General features: G+C 40.3%; 1 protein-coding gene across 1 annotated transcript; it reads right to left on the bottom strand.

The window, feature by feature from the left end:
• Positions 1-1,251: 1,251 nt before the first annotated feature.
• PLA2G15 (phospholipase A2 group XV) lies at positions 1,252-19,616 on the bottom strand. The gene is made up of 6 exons (XM_038148164.1): positions 19,382-19,616; positions 11,783-11,939; positions 10,374-10,492; positions 8,849-8,947; positions 8,226-8,450; positions 1,252-5,467 (listed from the first exon to the last, which is right to left on the bottom strand). Exons 1-6 carry the CDS (start codon positions 19,518-19,520, stop codon positions 4,956-4,958), a joined length of 1,251 nt encoding a protein of 416 aa, XP_038004092.1. The 5' UTR covers positions 19,521-19,616; the 3' UTR covers positions 1,252-4,955.
• Between the last annotated feature and the right edge of the window lie 1,512 nt (positions 19,617-21,128).

Raw genomic sequence — 21,128 nt, 5'->3', positions numbered from 1 at the left:
AAAACCCTCTGTAACTTATATATTACTGCCCTCTACTGCATATATTTATATATACAAACTATTAAAACAAACTTAACATCACTATTTTTAGTAAAACATTGCATATTAATTTCTTGCATTTCCCGGGCTCATACTACATTCTGGTTTTGCCTAAAGGATGCTGATTTTGGAGCTAAATATTCCACTTAACTCATCTGTGGATCTGAATGACCACAAAGGACATTAGTCTTAAACCGAAGCAAACTATTAACTTAGATAAGTCACAACGCAAGCAAGAGAAAGTCAAAATCATTTCTTAAAACTGCAATCCCATGATTAATGAAATAATTTAAGATGGCACAGCAAAATAGCATCATACAATCTGCAGCTGTAATTTTGTTATTTGGAGGTTGCGCAAGCCCTGCTAACTCCTGTGTTACATCTGTACTGCAGCATTAGACCCCACACGTCTCTCATGGCTTTGCATCACTCTACCAGGCCTATTATCACCCTGTCCTCCTCTTCCCTGTGCTCTCAGCCTCCCCAGCTTCTTGCAAGAACTGGTACATGGCTTCAGTGCAGGACCCTCCCCATATTAACAGGGAGCTGGAAGAAGGCCACTTTCCCCTTTTTCCTGCAATCATATGGGATCACAAACCTTGAGGCAGGCATCAATGAGATCTGTTCTGGGACAAGATATCCCAATAGTGCATCTAGGGCACAGAGAGGAACAGAAGTCACTAACACTCAGTGGTGTTACAGTCATTATCACATTAGAAAAACCCCAGATGCTCACAGAAACACTGTCTAGCAATACAGCTTCTTAAGAGCCACGGTGCACTATTTCTAATTGGAAAAAGATTGTTTCATACAACTATAAAACTGTATGGTCATCATGCATGGGTTTGTGGATCAGTTTGGAAACCAACTGGAAACCATAAAAGAACTGCAGGCATTTAAAACACTCCACAACTGAGGAACTAATTTCAAAATAATTACCTGAGCAGAATTATAAGGCAACGTGAGAACTTTTTTTAACACAAGACAAGATGCAAGCAAAAAGAAATTGAGTAGTCTCAATCCCACACCTCCATAAATTCAAGAACAATTAACAGTGAACTCCAAATGTACCACAAGGCAGTAGGTGCATTTGGGAGATTAAGCAAGAATTACTGTGAGAGCCACCAATCATCTTTAGGGAAGAAAAACAGCATCAAGTTTTCATTTCCTCTGAGAACCGAGACAACACATTATTCACAACAGGAGACAATCTGTATTAGATCAACTTTATTATATTATCAAATTTGACAAAATATTCAAAATCTATTGAACACATTCATACACAAGAACATATAAAATGCCAGGCCTCAGAATATGTTCTGTACAAAATACTGGTTAGTGTAGAGCAGCAAAGTCACTGCCAAACATTCCCTGAATTTAAGAGGGCCTTGAACACACTGTGCTCCAAGAATTACCTTAATATCAAACATTCCTTCCTTTGGTCTGCAAACCCTTTACAATTATTGCTAGTTATTGAAGCTTTCTGCTTTTATACAAATCACATAGTGACTCTGAACCTCTTCAGAAGTACTACAATGACAGCTGAAAGCTTCTTCAGCATTTTCTATACAAGTTGCCAAAAATAAGAAACACATTTGGTCCTCAAGACTAGTTTTGGTTTCTGAAAATATCCTGGAAGAATAAAACTAAGTAAAAATTATGGAAAGAGACACATAATTAATGCTTTAGGTGTAACAAAGATACATTAGTGAATTCAGACACTTCAGCTGCGCAGTGTGGCAAAGCACCTGAGTTAATGCTCTTATCAAAGTGCCACATTCTCACTACAGATTTTTTTTCAGCCCTGTCTCCCCACAGGAATGGAGACAGCTCAGCATCCGTGGCTGCAGCAGGTCTGACAGCAGTGCTCAGGGCTGCCCCTGCAGAGGATCTGCTCAGAGAGCAGCCACTCCTCACACACAGTGCAGGGCTTCCACTTCAGCAACTGGAATAATGCATTCACTTCTCAATGAGAACTGCATCCTAACGTGCAAGAAACTGCAAATGAAAGGGCTGATGATTATTTAGTAGGGGGAAAAACGACCCCACACTTTCTGGACATAAAACTCCAGCCTGCAGGTGCACCACAAGCAATCAAAGAACACCAGAGGTGCTGTGCTTGCTGTCACACAGTACTTAGAACTCAGGTACACACATTTCTTTACAACAGTACAACAAGGCTTTATAGTGACAAATAACAGAACAATAAATAAAAGCCTTGAAAAACCTTCAGCTTCATTTTACCACATTAACTATCACAAGGTTGTCTACCAAAAGAAAACTGGTTTAGAAATCTTTAAGTTTAAAAGATACAGCCAACTAATCTCAGAAACACAGTGCTAGGTTGCCAAAATAAGAAAAGAATAAAAAAGTTGTGCTTTTTTTTTTCTTTTGGGTCACAAAAAGTGTATTTAAAAAGTACTAAAGAAAAAAGAGCAAAAAGAACAAGCATTTTTTGAATAATGTATTTTGGAACTTCAAATCACAAAAAAACCCCTGCAGCTAAATTCTTGCCATGAGACTGAAAATGCTATTGATTAATGGGTAAGGATCCAAATGAATCTTACAAACAAACATTCTCCAGATCAGGTTAAGAATTGTTTACCTACATTGTTTTCTCATTTTTCAGCCTTGATGTTTATGCTGCTATCTTGCAATACAGCCTCCAGCTCCACTCAATCCAGTGCTTATTAACAGGCATTCTCCTTCAGCAAGAAATACAGATTGTGATTATATGTTTTCTGTAATTTATTCAAATAGCCATTTATTCAAAAATTGAGTCAGACCAAGGAAGAGCTTTATCATCTTTGAGCAGTCTTGGAACACAAGCCTGAAGCTTATCCAGCTGACAAGCCCTGCATAAAATAGATCACTTGGCTAAAGGGCAATTTTCTGTGGGGATTTTTTGAAGGAGGGGTTGAGTTGGTTTTTTTTCCCCCTCCTTGTTGTAGGACTTCTTCTTTTGGGCGGATTGGTTGTTTAGGTTGATTGGTTGTGATTTGTTGTTTTTCATTTCAGCAGTTACACATTGCAAAGGCTGTGGACAACTCAGTACTTACTCTGGAAAAGTCTAGGCAATATTGCTGCTGGACTATGGGGTCCTGGGCAAGGGAGGACAAGATTAATGATTAGTTTTAAAAATCAGGAAAATGACTACACTCCCTCAACATAGGAAAAAATGCAGAGGGGGAAATAAAGCTACATAAGGAAGATAAAACCTAGTAAGAAAATTAGCTAGTTGATGACCCTAGTTCAAATTGTTTTGAATTAACAAGAGATTTCTGAATTAAAACTAAAGTATTAAAACTACTTCCTGGTTCCATTCTACAATAGCAGCACTTCAAGCCCATCAGTTCAACAGATCTTCTTGATATGTCCAGTGGCAGAAAACATTTTAGGCATGCTACCGAAATAGTTAAAACTTTAGCCTTTAGACAAATTCAGTTCCTTAAGTAATGAATCCTTAATAGTTTGATAAGCTTCTGCAATTCTTAAAACATTTTTCTTGGAGAACCTAGCATTTTGAAAGCATTCAAAGCTGTGTTTTTAGAAAACTAAGTGCTGTCTAACTGGGTGACTGGTTTTAAAGCAAGCAAGAGAGAATTTTTGAGTATAACTATTGCTCCAACAGGACTTCTGTAATCAAGGTGGTAAATATGATGGCCTTTAGGCCAGCACTTCTGTGGAGGTCAAAGTTGAAATTACTATTTTAACACTGAGTAGAACAACACTGTAGGAAATTACAGAACTGCATGTTCAACAATTTATAGAAACATTTAAGGAACCACATGTCCCAACTTCTTCAAACAGCAAAAATGAAACTTGTAATCTATGGGAAATTACTTTTAGTCCTAAAGCAAAATATTTCTTTTCAGTGGAATGCAATCTTGATCCAATCATTGCTTAGTCCAGTAACTGGACCAGAGCCAAAGTATTTGACTGAGAACAAGGTTTATACTCCATACTGACTTTCATTCCCCACTCTATTTCAGAAGTTCACTTTTCTTTAAATACTACCCACCATCCATTATCATTTCCACTACAGGAGGTTGTTTTTCACCCAGAAATGCAATTCTATACCTTACAGATTGTTTGCCAGTATTCAATTAGCTTTGATTGATGTGCTACTCCACACTGCTACAGTTATTACAAGCACCAACCACAGTTTAGCTTCATTCCCTCACTGAGAAATAAAGCACAGGCTGAGAATTCCTCAGACTCCAGACTGCATGAGATCAGGGATTCTAGAAATTGATAAGCAAACCATTTCCTCTTTCTAAAATGACCCAGCAGGGCACCTAATAAAGAATCTTCAAGTAATTTACACATCTATCTTCTTCCCCCCCACAGGCTGTAATAAATAAAAGTCTGGATTACAATGGTAGCACAGTTCCAGGCAGACCTCTTCCCTATTTTACCTAGTAGATATGCACATTTAGAAACTAATCCACTGGGAACTATGGATCAGAATATGCAAGACCCTTTAAAATGCTTACTGTGTTTGCCAAATTGTTAATACCATTCCCTTGGGCATCCAAAACTGCCATCCTTCCTCGCCTTCCATTCCAAACCTGCAAAGGCCACACAAAGGAACTCTGCGATCTGTGACTCCATGTGGTATGTGCAAGGGGCTGCACAATCTCCAAATGAAAGTCTGTATGACCATTGGACACAACACCAGAGGCACCAAAATGCATATTTGACAAAATTTTCAGAAGGTGAAAATACCATGAAACATCATGAACACAAATCAGAGACAAACAATCATTTAGAATACCTAGCAACTTGAAAACAACCTTTTAAAAAAGCAAAATAAATAATTCAAATATATCTAAATATCAAGGGATTAAAAGGCATTTCCCCATATTTAAGGGAAGGCATCACAGGTGAGGAAAATAACTATGAACACAAGGTTATCACAAATCAAAGAGCAGCTTTTTCACATAGGAGATAGTAGTATGATTGGACAGCATTTCAATGTGCTCGTTTCCCGCAAGCTCGAACATCACCACTTCCTGTTCTTGCCTGTCCACCCACTTTCTACATTGCAAGGCACTCTGTAAGTTCACTGTACCATCCCCATCGCTGTAAAAAATCTTGGGCTCTCTGTCAGGAAAGCTTTCGTAGTGGAAGGAGTCGGGGGTTTCCACGCCCGTGCCGTAGAGGCAGTGGATGCGCACGCCGGGCGGGGTCATGCCGTACACCAGGTGCTCCGTGTCCTGCCTCATCAGCCAGCCATCCTCGAAGTTAATGTCCCTGTAGAACTGCCTGTAATCCCTCAGGGTGTAGTTGGCTGTGGGGGTGCTCACAAACACCTTGTCTGGAGGCCACGTGTAGTTGTAGGGCAGCATCCAATTCGTGGAAACTGCTGATCTCTGCTGGTCTCTGATCTTGAGTGAACTGATAACAGGGATTCTGTTGTTGTCACCTTAGGGAAAAAAGTGGAATTTCATTACCCAGAAAGCAAGACATCAATCTTAATCAGCAGCAATTATTAGCACTCATGGTGATAACATGAGTAAGTTTGTTCCTCTGGCTCACAGCAACAATTTGAAAAGTTTTTCCTCATTTATGATTGTCTCGTAACTTAACTTCTGCAAACTGACTTTTAATAACTTCCAAGATTTAAATATGAGTTGATGAATGACTGAAACAAATGGCTTCAACTAACACATGACAAAGGGATAATTTATATGCACCTTCCTCCATATTTTAACAGTTGTTCTTCCATCTTCACAAAATCAAGAACTGCTTAATAATTACTGTGATCACTTTAAAAAACAAACAAACAACAAAACACTGAGACAAACATGAGTTTATATTCCTGGTTTGTTTTCATTATCACAGTGGCTGTCACATCTCAATTCTTTTGTAAGCTGAACGTTGAATTTTATTTCCCATTATTAGATCCAGGTGGTTACAACATGTAGTCGTCCAGGTCAACCATACCATAGAAATTGAAATGCTGCCAACTGAAACAAATCTTCCTGAAAAATATACTTTGTTGCTATTTCAATTCCATGGGGTGGCACTATTGCTTCAGCAAGGAGACACAAAGCACAGTAATGCCATCTTTAGGAGAACTATATGGAGACATGGCTAATCTGAAACAGATAAAGAAAACTCAAATGCACAGCAAGAATCACAAAGGTCCTGAAAAATGGGTCTCATGATACCACGTGGTGTAACCACTTCACTGTGCACTCTCACTGCTAAGCTACTGAACACTGCTTGGCAGTTTTCAGCAAAGAAAGCCCAAGTTCTGAACTGAACAATGAAAGGAATGTGTACAAGATTTATTTCCAGCAGAATAATCAAACACAGAACCTGACTATCCCAGCCTTCTCTTACAGAACTGTTACAAAGTGCTTCTCAAATCCTTTACTTTTCTCGTCAGTGAAGAAGTACAGGATGGCCAACACCACATTTAAGTCAGCAGACACATCAAAATGTAATGAAGACACTGCTAACATTTCAGCCTTTCAACATGTTAAAAATAGAAACAAACCCCTGTGAGCTTTGCGTCTTTGCCCACTGTAGTGGGATCCAGCAAAGCCCATGTACAAGTAGCTCAAAGTATCACAGAAACCTCCAGAAAACAATTCCACCTGTGTACTGTTTACCACTTGGATAACACAGCTGTGGATTTGACATGAAGTTCCTGGCATCACATATTATGAACAGGAATGGGAGCAGAAAGAATGCATTCATAGAGTGCCTTGTTTTTCCTACTGAAATGCAGTATTTTCCTTTAAAGCAACAAATTTTCAGCATACTAACCGTAATAACTTTAGAAACTCTTAACTAGACTAATGCAGCCCAAGGGCTGATGGTGGTGCTTTACTACAGCTATTTGAGACAGAAACCGCTTAAACCTGTACATTCTGATATTATTTTGCCCATGTAACTTTCCCACATGATTCCTAAATTTCTGCTCCAAAACATGGAAGTTTAGTACAACAGATGCACAGATTAAAGTAGGACTGACTATATTTTAGTAGAAATTTAGCTATTCATTATGCATTAGTAGAATTAGCCCCTTTGCTTGAGATGCATTATAAAGTGTAGACAAGGTATGAAGCACAAAAGTTTAACCCAACAGAGATGTGGGACTATGGAATATAATTATGTAATTTTGGGAGGGTGATATTAACATTGTTTTTTCACTTCTTGCCATTTCTGTAGCAAGCAAATACGTCAGACAAAGCCTGTGGGAAAAGGGAAATAAATTTTTACAGTGACATTTCAACAGCTTTAACAATGTATAAATTGGATGTTTGTATTGAGTCAAGTTTTCTAATTAGTAATGGAGTAGTGCACTACTGTTCAGAATCAAATGCCTTTGCTAAGCAAAGTATTCTTTGCTCTGTCCATGCATGGCTGACTCTTGCTGTGTTTTGCATTTTGATGAAGTCCAATTTTTGATGTCAGCTTTGATTAGGAAGAAGATAGCAGATATCCAAAGATAACAAGTCAGAAACAAGATAAAAAACCAAGCCAGAAACATCGAGAACTAAATGTCAAAGCACATGATGTAATTATGGTATCACATGACGGGTAAGTGAACATTTTCCATCAGTCATTTTCAGTTACTTAGTGAAGTACATTATGCTGCTTTATTCAATTTTTTTGTTTTTTAGTCTCAGACATATACAGTGTGCCAAACCCAAGACCTCAAAGATTCACTTTCCTAATCTGCAGAGTTATAATTTTCACCTGGCATTTGAACTGTTGACACCAGTTCCCCACCATCTCTACAAATTTCCTTTAATGTTAACCTCAAGCATCTGTGTGATCTTTAATCAAAGGAAACTGCTGAATGCTCTGGAGTCCTTGGTAGCTTTGCAATACTGAACAGAGAGCAATCAGGCTGGTGGCAGAAGGGACAGAAAGGGAAGGCATCAGGCCAAACAGCAGACAACACAACAATCTGCTGAAAAGAGGTCAGGAGAGGTCAAGATGGGAGAAAGCTCCTGGTTACAGGATGTGGGAAATCTCAGTCCACCCCCACAGATATGAAAGATAACAGTTGGGCTGCAATGCTTGAAACATCAAGTTGTCATTTCTTACAAACAAGTATTTTTCCCTTCATGGTACCTAAAACTCTCATCCTGCAGTCCTACAGTCAGTCTCGTTAGCACTGTGCACTACACACACAGCACAGGGCAAAGCCTCAAATCACCTACCTGAAGCCAGCACACGGAGAGTTTTGGCCACTCCCCCCCATGGAGCACCTAATGACACATAATCCTTGATGTACTTGTCCTTCCAATCCTGGGGCTGGCGGTTCAGGAAGTAGAGGGTGTACATGTTCCCCATGCTGTGGGCAATCAGGACAACAGGGCTTCCATATTGCTCATACAGCAACTCTATCATCTTGCGAAGTGCCACAAAATAGTCTTCATTCTCATCTAAAACATACAGATTACACAGTGATAGTTAATTGTGAATGCTGAGCTTTTAAAAAAATAAGGTTTTAAATAATGGTGTTGAACTGTCAGCAGAATTAATAATGCAGACCTCAAATTCCAATATTGAATGGGAGGGGTGGGGGTTTTGTGTGGACATACTTTGCTGAAATGGGTTTTTTCTGTTGTTTTCTTTAAGCAAATTTTAAGTAGCAAGTTGTTTAAAGAAGAAAAAAACCAAAACCACAACACCGAGCTTGCATTTGCATCCAGGAGTACCCAGGCCCCAAAAACTAAACAAAATTAAGTTTTTAGACTGTAAAGGTTGGGAGAAGTGATTCAATGCATTATTTGCTGGCTAGGAGAGTCAAAATTTTATTAAAGTAATATATATTATTTACTTGGTGCTTTTCTCCAGTCATAAGGTGCTCCTCTTACATCTTCATCACGTTTGTAGCCCCAATCGACTAAACTCTGCACCAACATATAAAAGTAACTTCCTGTAAATATCAGATAAGAGAGAAACAGAAGAGTAACAAGGTTAGTGTGAGAAGCAGCTGTCAGCCACTACTGCAAAACAAAGCTCCAGAGGCATTAACTGACATATATACACATTAAACCTGCAGTTTGCCTTTAACAATCTAGAAAGCTGCATGCATATTAAACAAAATGAGTTATGCTCACTATCCCCCAAAACTGAGAGAATATCACCATTAAAACTTCTTACTAGATAGCTGACCTCTCAAACATTTTGGCAGCCAAATGCAGTATATGCAAAGGAAAGTTTACCCTTGAGCTGCAACATAATAATTTCTAAGGGGTTTTCATCCCAGTCACAGCTTTTGTTGATTGCAAATTAACAACAGGTAAGGAGTAACAGTTGGCCTGGACGTCAACATTTATTCTTGGAAACAAATGCTTATTATATACCCCAGGGCAGAACTCTGTAAACTACCCCAAAACTATTTTTTTATGTCTGGGTTAGTGGACTAAGACTTAAGTAACTGAACATAAAGTTTTAATAGCAAAAAGGAAAACAGCTGCAGACTGCATATTGGAAGATGTTACTTAATACAAGGTTTGACACATGGGATTTAAGTATTACCATTAAATGCATCCAGTAACAGTGTCAGAACAGTCTAATGAACATCAGAGCCATATTTAAGTTTTGAGCAGAACCTCACTTGTCAGTCTTGAATGTTTATCATATAGTCCCTCAAGAAGAGGATTGAACCATGGTGTAAGAGTGACCTAGTGCCAATCATTAAACACATCACTGCCCTTAAAGAGCAGATCCATGCTATGCAGCATGGGAAGCTCAGTCCATTACTGACTATTCAACTCCTCCAGTCTTCAGCCACAGTGAACAACTCACAAAAGCTTATCCAACTCAGTTTTCTGAAACATGACTTCTACAAAAGCACCAAACAAAAAAGCCTGCAAACACATTAATGCAGAAATCTTTTGCAGCACAAATGCAATTATATAATTATTCTGACACCACCAAAATACAAGGAGATACACACTGTGCTACCATATCTCCCAATCCAATTAACCCACTCCTAAGGCCAAAGAACATCTTACTCAGAACTTGTGCTTTTATTTCAGTTTTGCTTGTCAAGCTTCTGTCACAGAATTTTCTACTCAACCCATCTCATTTTCAGAAAGCATCTGTCCTCAATATGCCTACTCAGATTTCATCCACCAAACTTAGATTTGACACAACACTAAATAACATGGAATCTTCTTGTCTCAATCTATCAGGCCATGCAACAAACGAAACAATAAATGTAATGAAAACTCTTAAAAGCCAAGTGAGCTCACAGAACTGTAATTTGAAATCACACTTCAGAAGCTTGTTGCATAAAGACAAACTAGAAAAACCCTCCAAGTGGACCCTCCACTCCAGACACAGCTTGTACATACCAACGCTCCTTTTACTTGGGTCAAGAAACTCCAAGGAAAACGTCTGCCCAAACCCTGGCACTCTGATATCCACTCCATCTGGTGGTTCTGTAATCTTACTTGTTCGATTATACACCAGCCTGGGGAGGAGGGGAAGAAAAACAATTAAAAAAACTCACGAAACATGTTTTATTGCCACATGACAACCCTCAATTACACTGGGTCTTACATTCTGAGTGCAGTATAAGAACTTGAAGTGCTGTTACTCAGAAGGAGGACAAAACTCAACCTAAGCAGACATGATCAGAGTACTCTCATGGCTAAGAGATTATACAGTGCAAACAATTACTTTAATTACTTCAATGCTTCATGGTGCAGCATCTAAGACTTTTTGTCTCTGTAAAACTGAGCATATGGAAGTGTGACTGAACTTCATCTTTAAAATATCAGCTACTTATAAAGTGACTTTGCGTCAAGCCACAAAATGGAAAAACTTATAAAGAGCATAGGAATGTGACAATAGGACAGAAAATACCTATTAAATCAGACATCAAAAATATTAACCTACCTAAAAATAATTCATTTCTATTTAACTAGAAACACCCATACCAGCATAAGCAAATACTTTATTTCCTGATTAATGACAACTAGCACCTCAGGAAACATATTGAGGTATTGAGTGTTGTGTAAATACTTTTCAAATCAACTTAGGATGTGAAGAATCTGGAGCATTGAGTCAGGAGTTTATTTCTTTAATCATCCCTATTATTACAGTTGGGGGCTGGTTTGTTTTCAGTAGCATATCAATACAATTGCCACTTCTGAATGAAAGTTTTTGCCCCAGATGGAGTCTAATAATCTAAACCAATGCACAAATCTCTTAACAAAAATCTCTCTAATCCATAAGGCACAGGGCAAGACAAAGCAGAGACTGCTTCACAGGAGCTCAGTACATTCATAAAAGAGCTACATGCCAACACAATAGTTTTTAATTGCACCAGCTAATTATTTCTTGTTTTCATATATTTATATTATTTTTACAGGAACACTAATAAAGCAGATTGGAAATAGCATGAAAGCTTTAAATTAGGCAATTTTTAAAACCAAAATATTTCAGGTGGAACTTCCTGTGCATCAGTTTCTGTCCATTTGGCCAGAGAGGTGTCTAACAAGTGCTCAAACCTACACTGGGTCACTGGTAGAAGAGAAAGTGAAAGGAACTAAGAGAGCTTCTGCTCCTCATCAGCAATTACAGCTACTTCAGATGAAACAGAGCTACATCTTCAGACCCATCCTGTTAGCCTACCCAGCAGAATTCCAAGTCATTCCTCTCACTGGTCTTGAATCAGAAAAGGAATTTAAAGGCAGCCATTCTGCATGTCAGCCTATGGAAAGGATGTAACTGCAAAGAGTAACATTTCTGCTCTTACCTGATATTATCAATCCAGCAGTCAATGATGACAGGCAGAAGCAATTCTAGATTCAGCCAGAGTGTAAAATAACTGTCTGTCTTCTTAGAGCAGAGATAGTGCACCACTGATGGCTTATCTAACTTTGCTTCCAACTGATTGCCTAAGTCTCCTGGAACTGAAAAATATAAAGAGGAGGGGGAGATATAAAAAGGAGAGAGTTAATTAAAGCATATAACATTTTCTATTGCAGTACACACAGCTAAATAATGCACATAAGGGCTACAGTATCACTGCAGCCAGAGACACCATCAGATTTTGTAATTGGAGAAAAAAAAACTACATAAGATGGTACTACACATACATTTTCCACTGAAAATATTTCTATATTTTCTAAGCTCATTACCTGAGAAACCAACATGTAGAATGATTCTGGATGAACAGCTCCTAACTTCAAAGAGCAGACTATAAAGGAGCATGTAAGGCCATGAGTATGAAAAAAAAAAAAAGATTGTCTAGGACATTACCTAACTTATCTGTGTTTTCAAGTACAAACCAAATCTTTCTGAAAGAACTTTTTTTCCAGAGCATCACAACTACACAACTTTGTTCTCTTTAAACAGTTGCCTGCAAACTATCAATTTGACATTAGAAACGTAAAACATAAAAGATTGATTTATATTACTTATCTTCCCTTCCTCACATAAGACCAGACTTTTACAACACAAGATATGGTTGGCTAACAATGTAAAAATGCACTTTCTTCTCTTTTACATTCAGGTTTTGGCAACAATAGTTACTTTTGTTTCCTTTGCATACCTTACATGAGTAGGATGTGGTGGAAAGGGTCTTGGCTATTTGCACTTTCTTAAGGCATATACTAAATGTCAGTATTCCTTTGACTAAGGTTTATTCTTCATTATTTTTTAAACTCTAGATGGAAACAGGAATATTTTCCCAAATAGAATTAGTCTTAACCAAACACTAACAATTTTCAGCACCAAGTTTTCAGAGAAACTTCTTATATTCTGTTATGTTTAATAATTTTTTTCCTCAAGAACCAGAGAAAGAAAAACATTTCAGCAACTGAAAAGTTTTTCTGTATTAGAAAAATTTAGAAGTTAGGCACCCCTTCTTAAGGGTTCCCTCTACTCCTTTCAGGTCCACAAAGTCCCCTTTTTAGGGTGTGCTTGTCAATGTTTAGTTCTGAAGTTTTTTAATGCAGGTCTACCCATACATTAGCTCCCCCTATCCCCCAGTAAAGGGCGCAATCAAATCAGTTTGACTTCTATAATACACTGACACTTAGCAATGGTTTAAGGAAAGAGATAATATCTTTTACCAGAATGCCTAATTTAACTGGAAAACCAGATGTGCTTTTAGAAAAAAGTTATTGCAGAACTGAAAAAGGCCAAAACTTCAGATAACCACATTCTTACAACCTCCAACCACAGCAGGTTATGCCTCACTATGAGATGTACCTCAGGATTTCTTTATTAACTACCTCTACTTTTTCATTATGTTTTTAGGAGCTTTATTTTTGTCGCCTTAAGTGAAACGTTAAAAGGCCCAGTAGCTGACCATGGTTTATTTTAGGTCATATTTCAAGGACTCTGATATACTGGAAAGCATAGTAAGGGAGATTACAGCATTGCATCACACCTTAGAAAGAGTTTACTGAAGTTCAGTCTTGTAACCTCACAAAATCCTACTTAGTAATTGCTTAGAAAGCTAAGGCAACAACTTGTTCCAGTCTCCTGCCTCTGCCATATCAGTGCTTTTAATTGGAAAGGGAACAGAACGTAATTCTATTTATATCAATCTTTCATGACTGGCTAGTTTCAGCAGCAGACTTGCCAAGGACAGAACAGGTTGATTTTGTCTTCAGTTTCAATGCAAAACAAAGAAGAGTGACATTTTGTTCTAGCCTGGAATCTCACCTCCTTGGGTAAAAATAAAGTTCTTCCAGCAAAGATACCCTTCAAAGACTTAGACAAACATCTGCGGAATTAGAGTTTGGAGAACTTGCTGAGGTTTCCAAACTGCACTCAATCAATCACAAGCACGCCTGCTCAGAGTAGGGAAAACTCACAGCTGAAGAAGTTTCAGATTATGATCGAGATACATCTATCAACAAAGCACTGAAAGCAAGAAACTGTACAAAGTCTCACTTAGACTTAATGGAATGATCTTAGATTAACTGCAACTTTCATTTAGTTAAGATATTTTATCTTCGAGCTTCTGGAGGATAGAGGCTCTGCTCCTGTGTCCAACATGGAACACAAGATGAGAAACATGACATACTGATTTTACTCAAGGGATGATAAGGAACAAGAGGAAAAATGGCAATTTTTTCAATTCTAAACAAAAGATAAAAGACAAGTTCTACCTGTGCAAAGATAAATACTGTAGCTAAAAAATAAATTCTGATGTATAAGTATGATGCCTGTTTGTAAAGCAGGGATTAACAAAAATGGTTTTGTCATGTTTGTATTTCCATATTAACAGTGAAGCTGCTAATCACTATCACTCACACCTTAGGGCTTTTTTATTTTCTAAAGTATACTTTGCAAACTGGAGATGCTTCATGATGAATCTATAGGAAATAAAATACAAATTTTTGGTTTTGAGATTATGGTAAAAAACACGCAAGATCTTCAGCCCTCAACCCAACCAGTTTAACAGTGTTAATGATTTACATTTTGTCTGGAGAACTACTTAGTGGTTTTTTATAAGTAACAGGTTAAAAAATATCACACTGAAGATTAATTCTGTAAGTTAAGGACGTAGCTTTTTTTATTTTTATGGTGGAATTTGAAAGCAATAGAAAAACATGTTTCCCTTTGCTTTCAGGCCATACAGAGGATGGACCTGCAGGCAGAGTAATCTGTATGCAATCTTTCTCCTCCTCCTCTCATCTACCAATACCTGCAGTTTCTAAACCTTTTTGCTGGAAATATTAAAGAGTGCTCTTTAAAGTTCTAAAAGTTCTTTTTAAGACCTGCACACTGACCCCAAAATAACTTGTTTGTGAAGTTCTGCAAAATACATCAGCACTAGTTAAGACCGGATGTCCAAGACAAGATCTTCAGCAGTACTCTGCTTCCCTAATTTGCAGCTGTGTAATTCCTCTGTTGATTTCAGAACAGCAACATTTGGAAAAATTAGATTTCTTATTCAGCAGAAAAATGTGTTTCCATAAGATTTTGTGTTCTATCAGTTCTAGCACATCCTCCTTTTTCACAAAGATGCTAATCCCAACAAAACTCACTCTAATACATCAATAAGCCAAATTCACTTCCAATATTCATAGTATCCTTGGCTAATTTTTTGGTCTCATACAGCCTGACAAAACTATTAGATCTCCCTCTGCGATGTGTTTTTATATGATTAAACTGTACAGAAAAGCACATATAGAAATATTTTTAGAGTTTAATAGAGGTAACAGACTGTGAATTGCAGCAATTAGCTTTAGGATACATTCCTACTCCTGCCTATCACTATCCTTAATGACAGATTCACAGTTCCCACCAAGAGACAATAAGCAAATTGCACCCTAAAAGTCGCTTGCCTTAAGACTGCTCAGATAACAAAGGAAAAAAATCATTCAACAAATGTCCAAATATGAGGATCCTAAGGAAAAACAAAACAAAACAAAAAAAGCATTTATTTAATAACAGGGTGGGGAGCCAAGATATTTTTTCATGTGGGGAAAAAGAAAAAATAGGACCAGCAGTTGGTACTTTTTTACTGCTTTTATCTGAAATGCAAATACCTTCGGGTATTTATCAACTATTGTAACTTTTCAACCAGTATTACTTCCTCAAATAACTGTCGTCTTCTGGTTCTATAAATTAGTCTCCCTTCAAAATGAAGCAACTTTCCAGGAAAATTAAACTCTGACTACAGCTCTCTGAGAATGTCTTGAAGCAGCTCACAGACTCCATGGACTGCCACAGAAAAGGCCTTGTTTAAAATTAGGAACAAGAAAGCAAACAACGTCTCACATGATACTTCCAGATACCTTGGATCACATGAGGCATAAACATTTAAATCACTCCTGACATCTAGCCAGCTGACCATACAAACATACACAGCTCAATTAGCAGTCAGCAGGAATTCACAGGCACAGCCCCTTTGCATGTAAATCAATTATTAACAAACTTCATTTAGGTGTCTTTCTAGAAAAGTTTAGCCAAGTACCTAACAAATTGTTTGCAGAAGGTATCAGAACATTGATATAGTTATTGTGTTGAGTCAGGTCTAAAAGGTAAAGAGTTCAGTGCATCTGACACTGATCTTATAAGGATGGGTTACCAGCTCCAAAAATGCCTAAGACACGAGATAGTATGCAGTGATTATTGATGGACCACATCAGAGAATGAAGGAAGAACAGCCACAAAAACAACTTGAAACCAGCATTAAAGACAAGCCTGTTGAAGATCACCAAACTGATAAGACAAGTGTAAAAAATTAAAGTTCATCTAAATATAAAGCAGATATGCAGAAGTAATTGCACAGAATATATGTAGTATACATTTTTAGTAGATATTTTAGTAGAACAGCAGCATTCAGTGAGCTATTCTGGTTCTTAAAGGAGCTTTTTCTGTATGATTACATCATCCTGGCTAAATAGAAAACACTTTAAAAAAGGCATAAAAGCACATCAGTATCATAAATAGTCTCCTTTTCCCCCAAAACACTTGGGAAAGGAATCTGAGACAACCACCTTAGGTTTTAATGAGAATTCTGCCTTATATCAGGCTTTCAAGCAGGCTCTTGCTCTGCAAATAAGGGTTTGACTTTCACCTTTTTCTTTTTCTTCTCTGATACCATTATATGAATACACTTCAATGCTTTTTTATTTAAATCTCAGAGAAAACAGAGAAATTGCACTGCAGTATTTTGCTGTCAGTTACTACCCCATGGCACTTTGGTCCCTGTTGTTGCTCCTTTGGTATGAAAGGGCACAAGCTCCAAGTAGAGCAGCTCCCGCTCCTAAGGCAGCTCGAGGATGAACAGGCCAGGTTAAAAACAACCTAGCCATGTGGTGCCACTCTCCACGTTCTTTGTGCCAGCTCCTCCATTAAAGTAATTCAACTACAAAATTAATCACTTCTTCCTCATCAGGTTATTTCCTCATGCTTTAGCAAGACAAAGGACTCCACAAAGTGGCAAACAAACAGGTCCAAGGAAAGCTGGGCGAGCACCAATGAGCTGCTACACTGGCACAGCTGTTCCACAGCACCACCTTTCACCTGAGCCAGCTGGAGGCTCCCCAAATCTGAGAGCTGTTGCCATCACAGCTGTGGCCAAGAGTTACAAGGCTGTCTTCATGCAGCTCAGCTGTTTTCAGATGTGAGATTCCTCCAAGCAGCAGTTTTGTCAGTACTTGGGCAGCAGAACAGAAGTTACCCACACATGAGCAACACTCCATATTTTGCAAAATTCTGCTCTAGTTCCCCTCTGTTACTTGGGTAAGCATAGATTGCAACTGCAAAGTGGGGTCATTACACAAAAGTTTTGAGAGCAAGTGACACTGGGTCTTGTGACCATCCCTGGTCCAAAACATTTCTGAAGTGATCACTATGTTGACAACATTCCTTTAAAGAGCATTTCTTCTTTCTTTATTCCTTAAGATCAGGTGGCCAACTTGCCACATACAGAGTATGACCAAATTTAATTCCCCTTTCTACTGAGGCATATTAACCTCCAAACAGATCGAGTGTTGGATCATGAGAACTTGTTTACTATAAGATAAAAATTTATTTTAAAACTGAACTTATATGAGAAATTAAGAGTCTAGATGCCTGTCTGATAAATCAGGAGGATCAACTCTGTATTCTCACCTCCTATGGGCTCCAAATTCATCTCAAGCTTGTATAGGCTTGTATAATGCAGCCTTACAGCTCTGAATCTTTTTCATTTGTGTATCCAGGTGATGTGGGTTTTTCTCCCTTCCCCCAAACACCTGTGTTTAGCCAGCACTTAGAATGCTTCCCTAAGTGATTCTCATAAGCCCCTCCAGCATCCTCATCACAGCAATTCCTAAAAGGCTTATTTTAACATGTCACACACACAAGAAGGATGAGGACTGGGCAGCAAAAAATCCAGCAAATTTTAAAATGCAGAGACTGACTAGAACACAGAGATACAAGTTCTGCAGCATTTGATGAAAATTCACTGTAACAGCAAGAAAATCTGTTGCAAAGCACTCCAGATGACCATGTGCTCAGCCACACAGTATTTACCACAATGTCTCTTCAGGAAATGTAGGTCAGCCACAGTTCTTAAAACCATCCTTAGGGAGCATATATACTTACCGAAGATCCATCAGTAGTAAATCCACACTTCTGCAGTCAGTAACCCTTTCTGCCAGTTGCTTTTAAATCTTTGATTCCTGCCCAGATAGAGTTCAATAAAATCAGCAACTAAAACATCTCTGTCATCAGGAAGCTTGCACTGGAGCAAGTGCCAAGGCCTACTGCTACATCCAGCACTACTGAGTGGAAAGATGGCATAAAAGATTGTTTCTAGCCTCCCCAGACAGAACTCAAAGAATTCTTCCTGCTTCAACTCCTGCCTCTTAGGACACCCTTCTGCAGTTTCTACTTCCAAACCACAGCCTGTCAGTCAGTTCAGAGGCCTTTGAAGAACTGTGGATTTGTACACACTGTACCCTCAGATAACAAGAACATTTTTTAATATGGTCTGGTAGAGTTTGCCCTTCTAAGTCAGAAGTTTGTAACAGTAGTAACAAAGGCACCATCAGAGCCTAAATTATTATCAAGAAAACATGCCACTTTTCTCATCTTCTTAGTTTTTCTTCCCCCATGACCATCAAGGTTAATTAATAATAAGAACATGCTGAATATATTCACAGGACTGGCTACTGACATTACTGTCACTAAACACACTTGCTTCTTGGAATGCTTAAGAACTACAGTTTCAGTAGACAAGTTATTGAAGCATATAAAATTTATTTACATCTTATTACCAACAGATACAAAAAGCAACTAACAAGCGTTACTTATTAACTAGCATATGAGTATTATCTACATATTCATTACAAACTGTTTTGTGTCAACAGGTGAAACAACAGGCCAGTGACAAATACTTGTTTTTCATGTCATATGATGAAATGCCTATTTTTTTTTTATTTTGTAATTCAACTGCTGGAACACCCAACCACTCCTCCTTCCACATCTGATTCCAAACTCCCTCACGAAAGGTTCATAGAGAGGAAAGACTTAAGCAGGGATGCTCTAGTGTTGCTTAATGAGCTCGATGCGTATTAAAACGAACCTTGTCTGTCCCCCTCCGGCTGCCAGGCCAAGGCAGCCCCAGCCCGGACGTCCCTCCGCTGGGCCGGGCCAGGCCGAGCTGCCAGCGCCAGGGCAGCTGCGGAGCCGCCGCTGGGTGCGGGCTCTGCGCCCCCCGGTGCCCGCGGAGCCCGGGCACTGCCAGCGGCGGGCGGGGCGCGCTCCCCGCGGCCGTGCCGAGCCCGCAGCGCCGCGGGCCCCCCGCGCCGCCCCGCCGGGGGTGGGTAACGGGGCCGGCGGGCTCAGCTCAGCCCGGCCCGGCCCCGCAGCGCCCGCCCCGCCGCCCCCCGGCTCTTACCCAGCACCACGGGCGGCCCCGCGGGCCGGCGGCGCGGCGCGCTCTCGCCGCCGGGGCACAGCAACAGCAGCAGCAGGAGGCTGAGGAAGGAGCTCCGTCCGGAGCGCAGGAGGAGCCTGGCACCAGCCGGCAGGAACATCGCCCCTACGCATAACCCCGGGGCCAGGAGCCGCCACCGCTGCGCCGGGGCTGCCGCGGCCCGGCCGGAGTGCGGCCCCGCCGCCCGGCACGGCCAGAAAAGGGCCCGCCCGCCCCGCCGGGCCCGCCCCCGCCCGCGTCACCGCCGAGCGCGGAGGGCCCGGGCGGCCGCCGCTCGGCCCCGGCTGTGGGAGCTCGGTCCCCTGCGAAAGCGCAGCCAGTGTGGCGGCCCCGGCTGTGGGAGCTTGTTCCCTGCCAGTGTGGCGGCCCCGGCTGTGGGAGCTCCATCCCCCCGGGGAAAGCCCTGTCAGTGTGGCGGCTCCGGCTGTGGGAGCTCGTTCTCTGTCAGTGTGGCGGCTCCGGCTGTGGGAGCTCGTTCCCTGTCAGTGTGGGAGCTCCATCCCCCCGGGGAAAGCCCTGTCAGTGTGGCGGCTCCGGCTGTGGGAGCTCGTTCCCTGTCAGTGTGGCGGCTCCGGCTGTGGGAGCTCCATCCCCCCGGGGAAAGCCCTGTCAGTGTGGCGGCCCCGGCTGCCGACACAGACTGCTGCTCCAGACAGGCACGGACAGTGCCCCCCGTTCTGCTGGGGCCCGCAGAAAGCTGTGAGGAGGGAGATGTGCTGCGGGAGGAAAGCGTTTGTCTCTCATTATTACGTCTACACTTGTTTGGTCGTGATAAAGTCTAACAGCGAAGTAATGGGCGTTTGCTGCAAAACATATCTAAAAATAAGTAGCGCATAAGGGGCGTGGTCAGAGTGGTTGAAAGCCGAAGTGCTTGGAAGAGCTGGGAATTCTAGTGTTACACGGTCAAAGGACTGAGCGTCTGATAGAGAAGCTCACGGGCATATCTGCACTTCAGGCAACACCCAACTCACCTGAGGGCTAATTGGTACAGAAGATCCCTGGCGTTTGGCAATACTGAGAGGGAAAAAATCATTACACCTTTATACATGTAACAAGAACAGGCAGTCCTGTAATTACAGTAATTTGGAACCAGAAGTGTTATAAGCCTTTGTGCTTCGGCAATACCAGTTAGTATGGGCTACGTGCTCCTTTGGTGTGCAGGTCATTTGATGGGTGTCTGCCTGTGGAGAGGAACAAGGAAGGGTATCCACAGAAGCAGAAATTAAATAGAGAAAAAAATGGCACTTGGAACCAGTGTAGTCATAGATCATGATCAGTAATGATTGTGCTGATGGGCTGGACAAAGTTTCCTTGATTCAATCATATCTGTGACTCCTTCTGTGGAAATACACTTTCTGATGTTAGCAATTTGTGCTCAGGATAAAGCTATTTCTGAAAAGGTTATTTTGCAACAGGAGCACTGCACTGTCTACTTCACAGCTTCCTACATCCCCCAGTCAGTCTACTAATTTTCAGAAATATTCCTACATTGAATGGTTAATACACGAGCATAAACAATACCACAAGTGAAGATGTGAGTGAAATACAAGTAGAAGTAGAATTTCTGGCCTCATTGAATTCAGTATTCAAGAACTTCTGTAATTCCTGGAGAGAGACATGTCAGAGATTTGTGTGTGAAGGCAGAATCTGGTAAATCAGATTCACAGCCTGCTGAGAGAAGTTTAGAAAAACTGCATTGTCTTGGCAT

The sequence above is a fragment of the Motacilla alba genome, chromosome 11 (genome assembly GCF_015832195.1).
Source record: "Motacilla alba alba isolate MOTALB_02 chromosome 11, Motacilla_alba_V1.0_pri, whole genome shotgun sequence".
Taxonomy (NCBI): domain Eukaryota; kingdom Metazoa; phylum Chordata; class Aves; order Passeriformes; family Motacillidae; genus Motacilla; species Motacilla alba.
This window is presented reverse-complemented; position numbering and strand designations above follow the sequence as displayed.

What these genes read in the sequence shown, in the direction of transcription:
- PLA2G15 (XM_038148164.1), bottom strand. Translation starts at nt 19,520, where the DNA reads ATGTTCCTGCCGGCTGGTGCCAGGCTCCTCCTGCGCTCCGGACGGAGC. An exon ending in TGACTGGAGAAAAGCACCAA is followed by an intron (nt 8,451 to 8,848) that starts GTAAATAATATA and finishes TGTATGTTTTAG; the next exon opens with ATGAGAATGAAGACTATTTT. An exon ending in TCTCCGTGTGCTGGCTTCAG is followed by an intron (nt 5,468 to 8,225) that starts GTAGGTGATTTG and finishes TTTTTCCCTAAG; the next exon opens with GTGACAACAACAGAATCCCT.